At 40.3% G+C, this 14,632-nt stretch overlaps 1 protein-coding gene across 2 annotated transcripts in view; it reads right to left on the bottom strand.

Moving 5' to 3' along the window:
* Positions 1-1,495: 1,495 nt before the first annotated feature.
* The window catches only part of LOC107687859 (sodium-dependent phosphate transporter 1-B-like), a 14,978-nt gene continuing 1,841 nt past the window's right edge, over positions 1,496-14,632 (bottom strand). The window contains exons 2-11 of one of the 2 annotated variants that reach the window (XM_016485344.1): positions 12,768-13,507; positions 12,528-12,668; positions 12,319-12,404; positions 12,120-12,216; positions 6,085-6,204; positions 4,283-4,507; positions 3,643-4,186; positions 3,360-3,545; positions 3,174-3,258; positions 1,496-3,050 (exon numbers count right to left, since the gene is read on the bottom strand). In XM_016485344.1, the coding sequence (XP_016340830.1) occupies positions 2,895-3,050; positions 3,174-3,258; positions 3,360-3,545; positions 3,643-4,186; positions 4,283-4,507; positions 6,085-6,204; positions 12,120-12,216; positions 12,319-12,404; positions 12,528-12,668; positions 12,768-13,110 (1,983 nt within the window). In that variant the 5' untranslated portion in view covers positions 13,111-13,507 and the 3' untranslated portion in view covers positions 1,496-2,894. Of the gene's footprint in view, positions 3,051-3,173; positions 3,259-3,359; positions 3,546-3,642; positions 4,190-4,282; positions 4,508-6,084; positions 6,205-12,119; positions 12,217-12,318; positions 12,405-12,527; positions 12,669-12,767; positions 13,508-14,632 lie in introns of both variants that reach the window. The other variant, XM_016485336.1, reaches the window with a different exon arrangement.

The following is a 14,632-nucleotide window of genomic DNA, read 5'->3' on the forward strand; positions in this document are numbered from 1 at the left end:
TCTTTCCAAATAAAGACTGTAAGCACTGGCGGGTGTCCAGCATTCATAGAAACGCTAGGTTGCAGATGGGTGTAATAACAGATGATTACATGGCTTCTTAGAGGCAGCAGTGTGAGTAGCAGATGTGGCAGTGTTAGAACATATCTAGGACGGTTATCCAGGCCAGCGGCGTCTACAGTCCGTGGGTGCTCATTTGAGCTTTATTTATATCATCTGCATTGTCCCAGCTTATTTTTGGACCAAAGATGCATCATCGCCCGTCCCCAAATCCCACAACCTGATGAGGACGAGCTGTTTTACTGCATATAGAGCAGCAAGCATTTATTGCGGTTTTACTGTATATAGAAAAAGACTCCTAAACTCTCAAGAAATACTTTGCAATTGTGGAGGGAAATGTTGATAGTTCTTTGCTAAATGCATGTTTCGCATTTAGTCCATGTTGTAATGCATCGTTTTAATGGTCAAAATTTAAATCTATAGTGTTTTGTCTGTTAAGGATTAGGGAACTACACACACACACATAAATATACATTTATAAATATACATAAAATATCGATATTATACTCTAGGAAGTCTAAACATTTTTAGGAGAAAAAATGCACAGAGGAATCATTCAATGCAAGAATTTTGATTTAACAATAGTATACTAATTTTATGCACACTACCAGTCAAAAGTTTTTGGACAGTAAGGTTTTTAATGTTTTTTAAAGCAGCAAATCAGAATATAAGAATGATTTCTGAAGGAGCATGGGACACTGAAGACTGGAGTAATAAGGCTAAACAAATCCGCTTTGAAATCACAGGAATAAATCAGTTATTTTAAATAGTAAAAATATTTCACAATATTACTGCGTTTGCTGTATTTTGGATCAAATAAATGCAGGCTTGGTGAGCAGATTTTTTTTATTTCTTTAAAAAAAAAAAAAAAAATTAAAAATCTTACTGTTCAAAAACTTTTGACGTAGTATATATATATAGCATAAAAATTAGAATTATATTATTATAAATATATAATTTCTTAAGTAATACATGACACAAAAAAATATGATTCCTTCTTTTGAAATTAAAAAGGCAAAGACTGGTGATATTAAAAAAGACATTTATTCTTTTATCCCCAAAGCCCAGTGGACAACAAAACACTCCACCTTTTTCTCTTTGGTTTAAAACAAAAAAATGAGAGAGAACATCCTTAAGGCAACTACAGCAAATGAGTTAAGTTCATAACCAAATAACCACTCACAAATGGTGGCTTCACAGCAGTGCAGATGGAGCTACAGCTACCTTCAATCCAAACCATCATTTAACACTACTGTCCCACACCTAATAAATAGGGTAAGTCATTTGTGTTGCTGTAGGGGTTACAATAACAACTCACTGTAAAATATATACATATATTGTGTTTGTATTGGTATACAATCCTCAGAAGTACTACAGAAGCGGGTCTATGAGAAGGCTGGAGCAAATGAGTTACACCATTCATCAAGTTTTACAGGAATTTAAGGAAACTTCACTCCCTTTATCAAGTTTAATTCACCATTTCTGATGTCAAGCGCCACAGCAAAGCATTACTGTAATACTCTAAAAGGGAAGAGGCTCATCGGTTGTTTTTAAACATATCAGAAAAGGGGGTTATATTTCTTGACTAAAAACAGATGATTGCCGAATTCATTTTGGCAGGGGACATTTTTAATAATTCACTTAAGATATTTCAGCCCCTGGAGTAACCCTGGCCAGCATTACACTGGTGAAACAAGAGTTTGGGTATCCTAGTAACACTTCATCCATATGCAACAACAACGACCCTTGGTGACAGCACAATGGGCCATAACACACTGTATGGAGTTCAAATTGTCTACAGCAAACATTTGGGGAAGTGCTGCATTTAAGGGAGTCGCCAAGAGCATGCTAACTACAGCAGAGCGGTTCTGTTCTTTAAGGAGCATGAATCTTTGCAGTTGCTGCCGAGATGTTTAACTGCATCTCCAAGCACAGGTTGGTCCGTTATAGTTGTTATTAGACGCTGGGCAAAGCAGAGCAAATATTAACAGCTCAGTAACAGTGGTATAAAACACCAAAAGAAGAATTTGATATTCTGTAAACCACTGAAGAAAAGAGGACTAAAGAATGATAACAGCAAATTTTTAGTTTACCTAGAGGCCCGTTTTGTAGTGTAACCTACAAAAGAACTAAGAATAAAACAAGACATCTGGAAAAGGACACTGAAATTGTATTAAGGAACATGATGTGAGCAACCAATTTACTTCGCTAATCAACCCTCACAAAACTTTCCTAAAAATGTGGTTCTCATAAGGCTCTATTTGTGGCCAGCTTTGAGTTAGTCAGTCCTGCTTGAGAAAAGGGGAAAATTAACGCAGCATACCGAATGCATAAGGAAAATTCCTCTTCCCCAAATTCTTCGCACCAAAACACAGCTTCTCTAAGGAGCTCAAATGATGAAAGTAATGAAAAATGCATGTAAAATGAAGGCTAATACTGCATTGTAATTGATCATTTACCTTAAAAAAAACATTTAGTTCTGTACATAATTACATAATAATAAAAAATAATAATAATAATTTGACGTCTATGTACAAGAGGGAATTTAAATGGCAACCATTCTAGTTTTGAAGACATTTTCTTCTCTGGCCTATGGTATGTGACCTGGTGCAATGCACACAAGTCATCAATACAGGCTAAAAATGATGCAGCCAAGAATCACAGGCTCTATCAAAAGGGGCCTTTTTCATCCCCCACTCATCACGAGAATGACGGAGGGGGGAAGTAGAGAGAGACAGAGAAGGTTGAGATATACTCTCCACCTCTCTCTGGGGATCCTGGTTGCAGGTGGGGGCTCCTGGTAAGCAGAGAGGGAGGCAGAGCAGACTTTCAAGGCCTCACAGAATGACATAGGTGAACAGGGCCATGATGGCCGCGCTGATAAGGCCAGAAATGGGCACAGTGACAAACCAGGCCATGAAGATGTTTCTGAACAGTCGCCAGTCCACTGCCTTCTTGGAGCGCAGCCAACCGACAGCCACCACTGACCCGACCTGAAAGCAAGCAAAAAACCCGATACACACTCAACAACAAGTTGTAGTTAGCAATCTCATTCAAATAGCCTCCGTCTAGGACTTGATTTGCATTGGTTTGTTTTGCATACAGGCACATCTTACCTTGCAGTGAGTGGTGGAAATTGGAAGACCAATGTTGGAAGCAACCACAACAGTGACAGCTGAGGCGAGCTCAATGCTGAAACCACTGAAATTAAACAAAGCATTGTTTAGGGAAGTCTGCCAGTTGGGAGGTTGTGCTCTGTACAACAGGTGCTGTCTGATGTGACAACATGGCTGTGTTTATACCTAGAGGGGGTGATGGGGGTCAGGTCCTTGCCCATGGTTTGGATAACTCTACGGCCCCAGACCCACAAACCGACACAGATGCCCACTCCTCCATACAGCAGCAACCAGATTGGAGTTGGTGCACTAGATATAACTGACCCACTCTCATAGACCAGCCACAGGGCAACCAGGGGACCAATTGCGTTACTGAAAACAAAAGATAAGTTAAATTGCTTGAAGTGCTTAAGATTATAAAGCATTCTTAAATCTTTTTTGAGCACTGTGCAGTACAATGCTGCATTACCTGACATCATTTCCTCCGTGAGCAAAGGAGCCAAAGCAGGCAGTGAGAATTTGAAGGAACTGGAAGAGCATCGACACTTCAGGTCTGTCAGCATCAGCTCTATCCTCCTCCAAAGAACTATGGCTGCTCCCAGCATCATCGTCTGCAATCTCCAAAGCAACCTCACCATCACCAAGACCTTCAGGTGCACCATTCTCCGCCACTGCGTTGCAGTAACTCGTGTAGCTGTCCATGCGGATGCGCTTTCTCTCCTGGGTGCTGGCTTTTTCCTTGTCGCCATCTTCGGTAGCACGGAAGTCAGCTTCTTTGGGCTTGAAGTCTCCGTGCATGCCGATGATGGCCATGGTGTAGGAGGTGTAGCTGTTGTTGCGGCGGATGGGCCGGTCGCCACCCTCCCCCATGCAGTCTCCCACTTTTGCCAGATGGAGTTTGTGCAGCAGGTCCTTGTAGAGGCCAGAGTCCTTGTGAACTGTGTGGTACTGAGAGTAACCATTGCTAGGAACGGTGGGGCCAGTGGTGAAATGAACATGTGCCATCTTCGGAGCTGCTGAAAACAGAATCAAGTTACATGATCAAACTTCGACAAAAACAGTAAACGTATGTCATGATTGGCATGGCATGTGAGGCCCTACAGACTTACCACTGTCCGTCTCTGACTCTTTGCAGTCCTTCTGATCTGCGTCATCTGAATCTCCAATGTCAAAGGTGACCCTGCGCTCCTCAGAAAGAGGTGGGGCCGAGGGGATGTTAGAGGACAGGGCACTGGACTCCTCAGGGACAGGTTTCAGGATGGGACCGTGAGCTTCATGCAGCTCCCTCTTCTCCATCAGAGGACTCTCAGAGGGACTGGAAGACTTTACTTCACCTGTGTATCAAATGAGTTTGTCAGCTCCAAGCTTGCTAGCAAATTAGAAAAGGCAACAGACAAGTACATTAAATACACACAGATTAGGCAGAAAAATCATCCATTTCATTACTTTATATTAAAATACAGGTGCTTTCAAACTTTGTTGCCACAGATCCCCCAAATATGATCATCCTCTCATACTGAATTAACATTACAATATTACACAAAATATGAATAATTAATAAATGTTTATATCATTAAAGTCGTACATATCAACATGTTAAAAATATGAAATTAGCTAAAAACAGCCAAAAATGAAGTTTTAGAAGTTTAGAAATTAAGATTTCCACATCATTTAATTTAACCTTTGAGTCAAGGGTTTAATTGAATGCATAATTTTTTTCTCTCCAAAAAATACATTGTATTAACATTAAACTGAGAACCCTAATTAGTTGAGTAAAGGTGAATATGATCAATCATTTGTGATAAGTACAAAGGCTGGTAAGCACTTTACTCACTGGCAGTTCACATGGCCATCACATGAGCGCTCGATTCTATAAACTTTCACAGGCAAACTCTGTTTGCTTAAATTGTCACTATAACCCTACATTTCAAGGACAGCATGACATAACTCAGGGTCCATCGTCCACGGATCTGCTCATAGGTGTCAAAGCACACGCATTCTATTTTTCTACGAGACTGCACTACTTCCAAGTCAACACCTCAGCTGGACCCCGGCTATGCCAGTTAACTAGACAAAGACCAATTAGTGGACCACTATGACCCAATTAGGCTGTCAATGCACAGCCAAACTATACAGCTTTAGATTAAAAAAAACAAAAAGACTAGATGACTAACAGACTATTCTAATCTAAAGCTGGTATTTCTTGAAAGTGCAGTTTGTGTTAGAATATTTTGTGTGTTTTTGTCTGTTATGTGATTTGAGGATTATAAAACATATGCTTGCCATTAAACTTCTGTTACCGTGAACTGTAACCGAGATCACAGCTGTTAAGATACTTTTTAATACATTTCACAACTTTAAACGAATAAACCCTGTACTTTTGCATGGCATGAACAAGGATACAGGAAAAGGATAATTTAAACAAAGAAAACCTCATATAGAGTTGACCGAGCTTAATTTGTACTGAATCCAGAACATTCCTTTAAAGAGTATATTGTCTTTCTAAGTGACTGATTAAAACTGCTGTCCAATGCCAGCATCTTTAATCTGCAGGGTATTATCTCCAATGAACACCTGGTGCTTGGCCTAAGGCTAATAAACTTTCTATGTCCACAGATTGCTGTCCATATTTTTATAGGGCCTGAAAAAAAAACTTCAAAAGGTTGATGTATTGTTATATCTTCAAGTACAATGCAAAAAACATCTGTAATGGGCCTAACACAAACCCTTGAGGCACCCCACCCATTCATCTTTCTTTCAGTAATCTATTTGGCAACGGTTATGCTACACAATTGTGCTCTGGAAATGACAATGTGCAACTGGATATGCCTCAGTACTATTGCTAAGGATTACATCAATTTTATGGTTTACATGGTTAGAATTAAAACAAAGACAAAAGACAGATACTTACATTCGATCTTCTTCTTGAGCCGAGGGCAGACAGCAAACCAAACGATGATAGCAGTGACCATGGCCAAGCCGATGGAAATGAGCAGCACTCCCCACCAGGGCAGCTTATCAAAGCCCAGCACTGCAGTCCCATCGTTCACAGGGGGAAAGGGACCAAGAGGGGTGTCGAGGGAAAGGAGAAGAAAGGAAAAGTGCTTTTGAGACAACAGGCAGCATGTGCTACCATCGACACAAACAGCATTAGGGAATGGACAGGGACATTGTGGATTCCTGCTTGTTAGTAATGGTGTTGAAGTTAAACATTAATAAGACATAAGAAGTGGATTTACTGCATCAAAAAGTTGCTTACACACCCTTTCCGAAGAAAAGAATATTCAGAGAAAAATAGTTAGGCCACAGGCTCTCATTTATCGTTTTCTGTTAGAGGACTATTGTAAGTGTTTAGAAGTCCATAGAAACACGAGCCAAAACTACCACTGCAACCAAGTGTCAAATATCTTGGTCACATTCAGAATGAAAGCACAAGGCCTGTCCTCTTACATAACACTTCAGGTGATTGGTGAGTGTGAACAGCAGCAGCAAAACTTCGCAGTGACAAGACAGTGCACAAGTCCGCTGTACCATATGGTCAGCAAGTGCGAGTACCTTAAAAGGCTATTGCGACAAGAGCAAGGCACCGAACCCCCAACTGCTCCCCGGGTGCCGCAGCAAAAAAAATGGCTGCCCACTGCTGTGTGTGTTCACGGGGTGTGTGTGTGTGTGTGTTCACTGCTGTGTGTGTGCACTTTGGATGGGATAAATGCCGAGCACTAATTCAGAGTATGGGTCACCATACTTGGCCACATGTCATGTCACTAATATCCCCCCCCGTATTGGAGTAGGTCTGTGAAAAATAAACAGAAAGACAGGTTGAGAGATAAGAGGACAGGGAGCAATGGGGCATAAACTCCTGTGCTGTGCCACACGCACATATTACTACAGGACGCTGCAGGGCATGCCATGCCGCTGCATGCTTTGGTTATGCAACTTTAGTTCAATCTCAGGAGACAAGACACCAGGAATGCCTCACTCTTTGAATAGAGCTCTGAGGTACATGAAGGAGGAACAGCTTAACTTTCCAAAACCCAAATGAATTAACAGCATCTAAAGGGACAGAACAGGTGTGGCCAGAGGAGGTGAGGGGGTGAATGACGGAAATAAGAGAAAGGCCAACGAATGGGGCCCAGTTATCAAGTATGGCAGTCTGGCACAGTTCCTGCTCAGTGTGTGAGAAAAGCAGTCCTGTGCATGTGAGTTAGGCAGGGAATGCATTTATGCTCACATCAACATAGTTTGACAAACACTCCGCCACCAAAGGGGAGCAGCCATACCACAAACATGCAGTGGGATGAATGAATGAAAGTGGATTAATTTCCTACTTCACCTCACAATAAAATCTGCTATCCATGGCTACACAATAACACAAGTTTTTCCAGACACGTTCAGCACAATAACTCGACCCGGTGACGGGATGACGATGGTTCATGAGTCATTGTGGGCTGGGCACTGGTGTTTATGCAAATTATGCCATTTGTGGTCTTTGACTGCCACGCATTGTAGGGGTGGGAATCTTTAGACACTTCACGATCCGATCCGATTCCGGGAGTCACGATCTGATTCCAAAACGATTCTTGATCTACATTTTTTTCCTAATTAATTCTTCTACTGTGCAAATACATCTTTACAACTTTACATTTTAACCAAAATGGCCGTTTCTATGCTTTTTGTTTATAGTTGGAATCTCTGTAAGTCAGTACTGCCATCTTAAAAATAGAGGTGTGAATCTTCACTGGTTTCACGATTCAATTCAATTACGATTATCATGTCAAGTGTTCTTTAAGTAGGCTATCCGAAAGTTTACAGACAATCATTGCTATGGGTTTTTCTTTTTTCCTCAGCATTATTGCTGTTTTGATTATTACTGATGAGATCACAGACAGTGGCAGCTTTAACAGGCTGCATTCACACCGATTCACACTAATGCACATTTCTATTTCGATATATCATTTGTTTTGTCCTGTTCTGAAAACATAACTGAATGTTTACATCAATTTCGTATAAAAGTATTTGGAGATGCAAGTGCATTTAACCGCAGCCGCGATCGAGCTTCAGAACATCAAACACAAAGCTAAAATCCATCTTAAACTTAAAATTCACCACAGTACTTAAAAGCCATCTTAAAAATATGGGTGTGAATCTTCACTGGTTTCACGATTCAATTCAATTACGATTATACTGAAATAACGCCGGGTGGAAGCACACACTGTCAAGCAATGCGCACATGCCTCACAGCACATATTCTGTGCAATGAAGCCTGCCGCGATTGTCTCTAGCGCACACACGTTACCGTATGCGGCGAGAAACCATGCTCAGAATCGATTCAGAACCATTGAAGAAAGAATCGCGATGCATCAGAGAATCTTTTTTTTTCTCCCACCCCTAGCGCATTGTGAAAGTTTCAAGCATTTTTTGGTAATTAATTGAGATCATGAAATAAACTTTTATGGTGTCCTAACATTCTACCTTTGTAGCACTACCAGGATGTTGTTTGGTGTCTGTTGAGAGACACCCAGTTTTTTTTACCCCTGCCACTAGTCTAGTAACCACAAATGAATCTCGCTTTAAACAAAGTTATTTTTGACACTGTAAACTGTTTTGAGTCATGCTGAATAAGTCTGGCCAAATATAAAAACATTCAGTTTCAAATCCACAAAGTCTGTTATTGCTGCCTTTTGTGTTTGCTTTGTATCCACAGGGCAACCAAAACACCCCACTTTCTGTTTTTCCAAAGGGGAAGCAGACTGGAAAGCAAGCATTGAAGTACTGGGGGCTGGAGGGTGTAGCCAATCATCATTGCCCTTATTCTTAAATTAGGAATATGAATAATACAAGTAAAAGCCAGAATACACTATAAAACTTCAAATCTGAAAAGATTTTAAAACACTAGGCATCAGACGCCTGACGATGTTTCTAAATGGCTACAGAAATAAAATTAGGTATAATACAGTAACAGATGAGCTTCACACACTACCAGACTATTAAATCGTTGTGAACACAACAAACTAACGCCAAAACATGTGCCTTGTTGCTAGGAGATGCATGACAAATGAAAACAATGTATTCTCAAATCGGCTTAAAATATTAAACAAGTTTGATCTCCTCTGACTGGATGGAATCGTAGTCTGAAGACTGTGCCAATCATACACTAAGAGTTTTTCTTTGAAATATGGCAACTGTGCCTGCCCAGAATCTGCAGACTGGCTCTGACTTTTAGCAACTAGTATAGACTCTTCTAGATAGTAAATTGGGGCAAAAATCTGGGCAAAAGTCATGTAGTTTATTCCAAACTTTAAGAGGAGTTATTTTGAAAACTAGTTGACTAACTAAACAGATTAGAAATTAGAACAAAAAAATAATTGTTCGCCTACTCAGGTCTCAAATGCTGAGGGCTGCTAACATTAAAAACAGAAAGAGGGCTTGTGTCATCTGTATTTTGCATGGGGAGAACTTTCCAGGCACTGTGGTTGCTGAATGACCGTACGTCTGTGTGCTGAAACTGGGGGCAGGGGTGGGTTATAGAACATGATTAACAAAGTGTTGAGAGGCACCATGTTTGGGAAAGAGGATTATTAGAAGCGAATCCCTGACTTGTAGGGATGTAACGATTCACTCAACTCACGATTCGATTTGATTCACGGTTTTGATTTCACGATTCGGTTCACGATTAATTTTTTACAAAATGAGATTTAAGACAAATTATAAATTAAATGTGTCCTTTTATTATTGCTTGGACAAAATACTGCACGTTTCTTTGTGAAACTGAAATATAACACTATAATAATATAGCACTTGTAAATTATTGCTCTTTTGTTGGTTTTGATTGCTTCTATTGTCCTCATTTGTTAGTCACTTTGGATAAAAGCGTTTGGTAAATACCAAAATGTAAATATAATGTAAATGTAAATAACAAAACTAAATTGAAATTTTAAAACAAGCCCCAAATCAAATAAATTAGTAACAAATAAAATAAATCTCTTCATATAAACAAATTAAGTCTTTGTCTGTGCTCTTTACATTTAAAATTAGAGGCAACCAAATTACTTTACATTACATTACATTGTATAATTTCGAAATTTTAAGCAAAAACAGAATGGTTTGACTTCAGTTTTGTGAAATGTGAAACAAAAAATATCTGCATGAAACAAACAGCAGAGGAGCTGAATGAGACGCAGATTTACTCTCTGCCAGCAGGTGGCGCTTAATGCGTTTCCTTAGTTTCCGCTGTAAACAAAGCAGCGCTGCACTTATGAACTTTAATATGCATTATACAGAGGCAAGAGGAAAAGAAAAAATACCATCTAAACTTTTCTAAAGACATCGTCACATATTTAAATCTATTTTCAACCGGCTCGCGGTTAATCGTTACATCCCTACTGACTTGATGTGCATATCTCACCTATATATCACATGCCAAACTAGTTTGAATGGATTAAACTTTTTGTACAGTATGCGAGTTGGAATGTGTTGTCACCTTCATACTGCACAAACGGTTAAAACAAAACCAGAAGAACAAGGTGTTCCAAGTACCAGCGCAAACACACCACTTCAAGGAAACTCCACCTAGTTACATACTGACTGAAATTTTACAGGGCATGTGTGCCTGCGTTCAGCTCCCTTCAGAAGACAAAGGAGGTCAATCAACAATTCATGACATGCCGGATGCCTCCTCCCCCTCCTCCTCCCCCCGGTGAGTGCCAGTATTGTCCTGTCCTGGGAGACGCTCTGAATTAACTGAACCTGAGTGAACTGCCTTAAACAGGCTGAGAGTGGGAGGAATAAAGGGACTGTGTCTGGTGATCTGGTTCCTTTAAAGCTAATCCAACAGCAGATGACATGACAATGTCACTAAGTGTGGCCAAAGATCAGGATAAGCTTATGCCAAGATGTCTCTGCTATGACAAACTACGTCGACCTGAATTGGTGTGGGAGATTGTGAGGATATATGTCCTTGTCCTGATGCACTCAAACAGCTCACATGATGTGTGTCAGCTGATGAATTTGGCTGAAGAGAAACCTCATTCTGATTGATTCTGAGTCCTGAAGTGACACTGGAATGATTAAATGGGCTCTAGAGGACAGTCTTTTCATTTTGAGAAACTATTAATCTTTAAAGTGATTAGAAACTGTGCTCAGTGTGTCAGATGAAAACCACTACAAATTATCTGAATGGTCTAAGCATTTAACATTAATAAGTCAAAAGGTTTTGTAACAATTAAACTTAATCTTACTCATTTTATGTACTTGACTTAAGGACTTTATTAAAAAAAAACACACTGACTTCCCATAACTAACTTGCTTAACTATAGACTGCCCAAATAATAACTTTCTCTGAAGCCCTACATGTTGCATTAGGATGTCTAAAGCCGAAGGTGTGTGTGTTGCTATGTGAATGTGTGTATGTATGCTGCACCTTGCTGTGCCTACGTAAAATGCGCCCGCCTGGAAGTGCATATGTGTACACACTCAGAGGGTGCATTTTGCATCATACTCTGGCCTGAAGCCTTCATTTAACGGCCCAGGCCAGTTGACTTCTTGAATTGTTGAGCCCTGTGGATAAGAGAAAACAAAAAGGAGCAAAGGTTGCTCATTTAATAGGGTTTCAAATTCAAAAGGCAAAAGTATTCAGAGCTCAACAGTTAACGGCACTCAAAAACACCCGAGTGCTTTCTCTACGGTGGCTGATGGTTCATTTTGATGGGCATGAATTCTTTATTCCACTGTTTTTTCTCTCCTATGATGGAGAAGGAAAAACACTCTGATTGAGGTCATGAATAAAGGCACCACATGCCTGCGTCATGAGTGCTCCACTGAGTTCTCCAGAGCCCAGTGGTTAAACACTGCTTTGCCTTAAGCACTGTAAACACAGTCTGGCAGAGTCTGGGCATCTGGTTAGGGTGTTAATGGACATGCAAAAGGCAGACTTAGAGCAATACTTACTTGGTGCTCCAGTAAACATGATGGAGAACAGGTTGATTCCCATTGTAATAGCATAGAAGAATGGCAGGGCCCTCAGACCATTGGGCACTGGATCTTTCTGCAAAGAACAAAGTACAGACTGTTAGCCAACACCCAGCTTTGGTGTGATCTTATTCTTCTCATTCTACATCCAAGTTTGAAAAAGTATCAATTTATTTACCTTTTGCAAGATGAATATGCGAACAAAGTAGAAAAGAACTGCAGACATGATGCCAGAGAGGACAGGTGAGAGGAACCAAGAAGCAACTGTAAGAGAACAAAGAACAACTATACGTAAAGAAACAAACACATCTCCAGTTTCTTGACTAACATAATACTCACACAAGTGCAACTACAAATGAAACGTCCTTGTGAATGCAGCTGACTCACCAATTCTAAGAAGCTCCAGCCATTTGACACCCTGCTGACCTTTGGCGACCAGTGAAAAGCCAATGGTAGCTCCCACAATGCAATGGGTCCCAGAAATAGGAAGCTTCAGAAAAGAGGCAAGCAACTGCCAAGCAGCAGAGCCTTAAGAGCAATGAAAACATAAAACTTAAAAAGAGAAACCTCAATTTTACTTATTAAAAAATTCATTAATAATAGCATTAAGCTTCATAAACTACTCACCAAACATAGCGCTGACTGATCCAGCCATCAACACGTGCTCTGAGCCATTGTACATGGTCACGTCGATAATGCCTTTGCGGATGGTCTCGCTGACCTTGGCTCCAATCAGCACAGAGCCCAGAGTCTCAAATACAGTAGCAAGAACACAGGCCTGCCTAAGCGTAACTACACCTGATCCCACTGCTGTACCAAACGAGTTGGCAACATCATTAGCACCCACTGAAAAGGCCAGGATAAACGCTATGATGAACCCTAAGATTAGGAGCCATAGATAATCCGACAGATTCACTTGAGCGGCAAGGGTAGTCAAAATCGTTACCGTGGCCAGAGTTGTCGACACCATTGTGCGTTGATGGTTTTCAAGTTATACAGGAAAAAAATTTCACAATCTTACAGGGAAGAGAAACTAATATATATAAATATATCAAGCAGCAGCACACTGGATATTTTAATCCCCAGATAATTGAGGTACTAGAGTTTCTAAATCGGTTTTCTGCCTCAGACCTACCTTCGCCCCTTTGCTAAACCAGCAAATCAAAGCAATCCAGACACCAGAGAGAGAATCTGCACTGCTCTGTTCTAAACTGATATGTAACGTTAAGGGAGAGGGTGGAGTGAGGGCCTATTGCTATCCTCTGAATAGACTAGATCTGTTATGGTTTGTTTTGGCTTGGGTAATTAGGCAGACAGAGCGGACATCCATTATGCAACAGACTCGGTGAGTGAATGGTAGCTCATTCCTGGAAAAAAAAAATAAAAAAAAAAAGGAGAAAGTTGGAAGGTTCCCGTGTTACGCAACAATTTCACTGCAGAGGGGCCAGAACTTGGACACAAGTAGGGTTGGGTATCGAAAACCGGTTCCATTTTAGAACCGGGTATTCGATAAGACGCGTGCATTTCGATTCTGCTTAACGATTCCTGCATTCGCATTTGAATGTGATTAAAAACTATTTAAATGCAGGAACGGAAAGAACCTGCGCCCTGTTTGCGTGCAGCGCACACGAAGCGCAAGCGCGAGCACAGAGAACAGAGGTCGCGATACGGGTTCCCAGTTTGTGTCCGTTCTCGAACCATTCCGTGTATTTCCACTGTAGAAAAGGTTGTTCCGGGCCGAAACTGACTTCTTTCATATTTGTCGACCAATATGCAGAAAACTACGTCAGTATATCATCATAAACACAGCCATTTTTGTCTTACGTGAACGTAAACAGACGAGAAAGAAAACACACATGTACAGTATTTTTAGATCTGTGTGCGTTCGGTGTTAAAGAGACAGCAGCCTAATAAACACGCTGCCTGTCATGAATGTTAATCAAAGAACAACAGAAAATCATTCACCGATCTTGACTGAATATATTTAATAACTTTAATTGATTAATCTATATTTTATTTATGAAAAGAAAACTATGCAGTTTTTAAACTTTTAATTAGTTTCTGTACCTGAAATTTTGTTCAGTTGTATTTATTTATGATATTGCTAATAGATTATTGGAATCGAAACTAGGAATCGATAAGAATCGGAATCGGAATCGATAAAATTCAAACGATACCCAACCCTAGACATAAGACTATTACACAATAAAGCATTTATTAGCAGTACTTTTTTGCATAAAGCGGAGCTGAAGGTCTAGAAAACTTTCACTGTACAAAAAAGGGTGCGCACCGACAACACAGAATGAATGCATGCATGATCATACAACAAAACTCATACACCAAATGGCAACTGCTTATTCACGAACTACAACCGATGGCTTATGACTACAATAATCAAGCCACCACATTCAAGGTCACAATATGTACACTTAAAGGGGTCATATGATGCGATTTCAATTTTTCCTTTCTCTTTGGAGTGTTACAAGCTCTTG

The sequence above is a fragment of the Sinocyclocheilus anshuiensis genome, unplaced genomic scaffold, assembly GCF_001515605.1.
Source record: "Sinocyclocheilus anshuiensis isolate Anshui unplaced genomic scaffold, SAMN03320099.WGS_v1.1 scaffold205, whole genome shotgun sequence".
NCBI lineage: Eukaryota > Metazoa > Chordata > Actinopteri > Cypriniformes > Cyprinidae > Sinocyclocheilus > Sinocyclocheilus anshuiensis.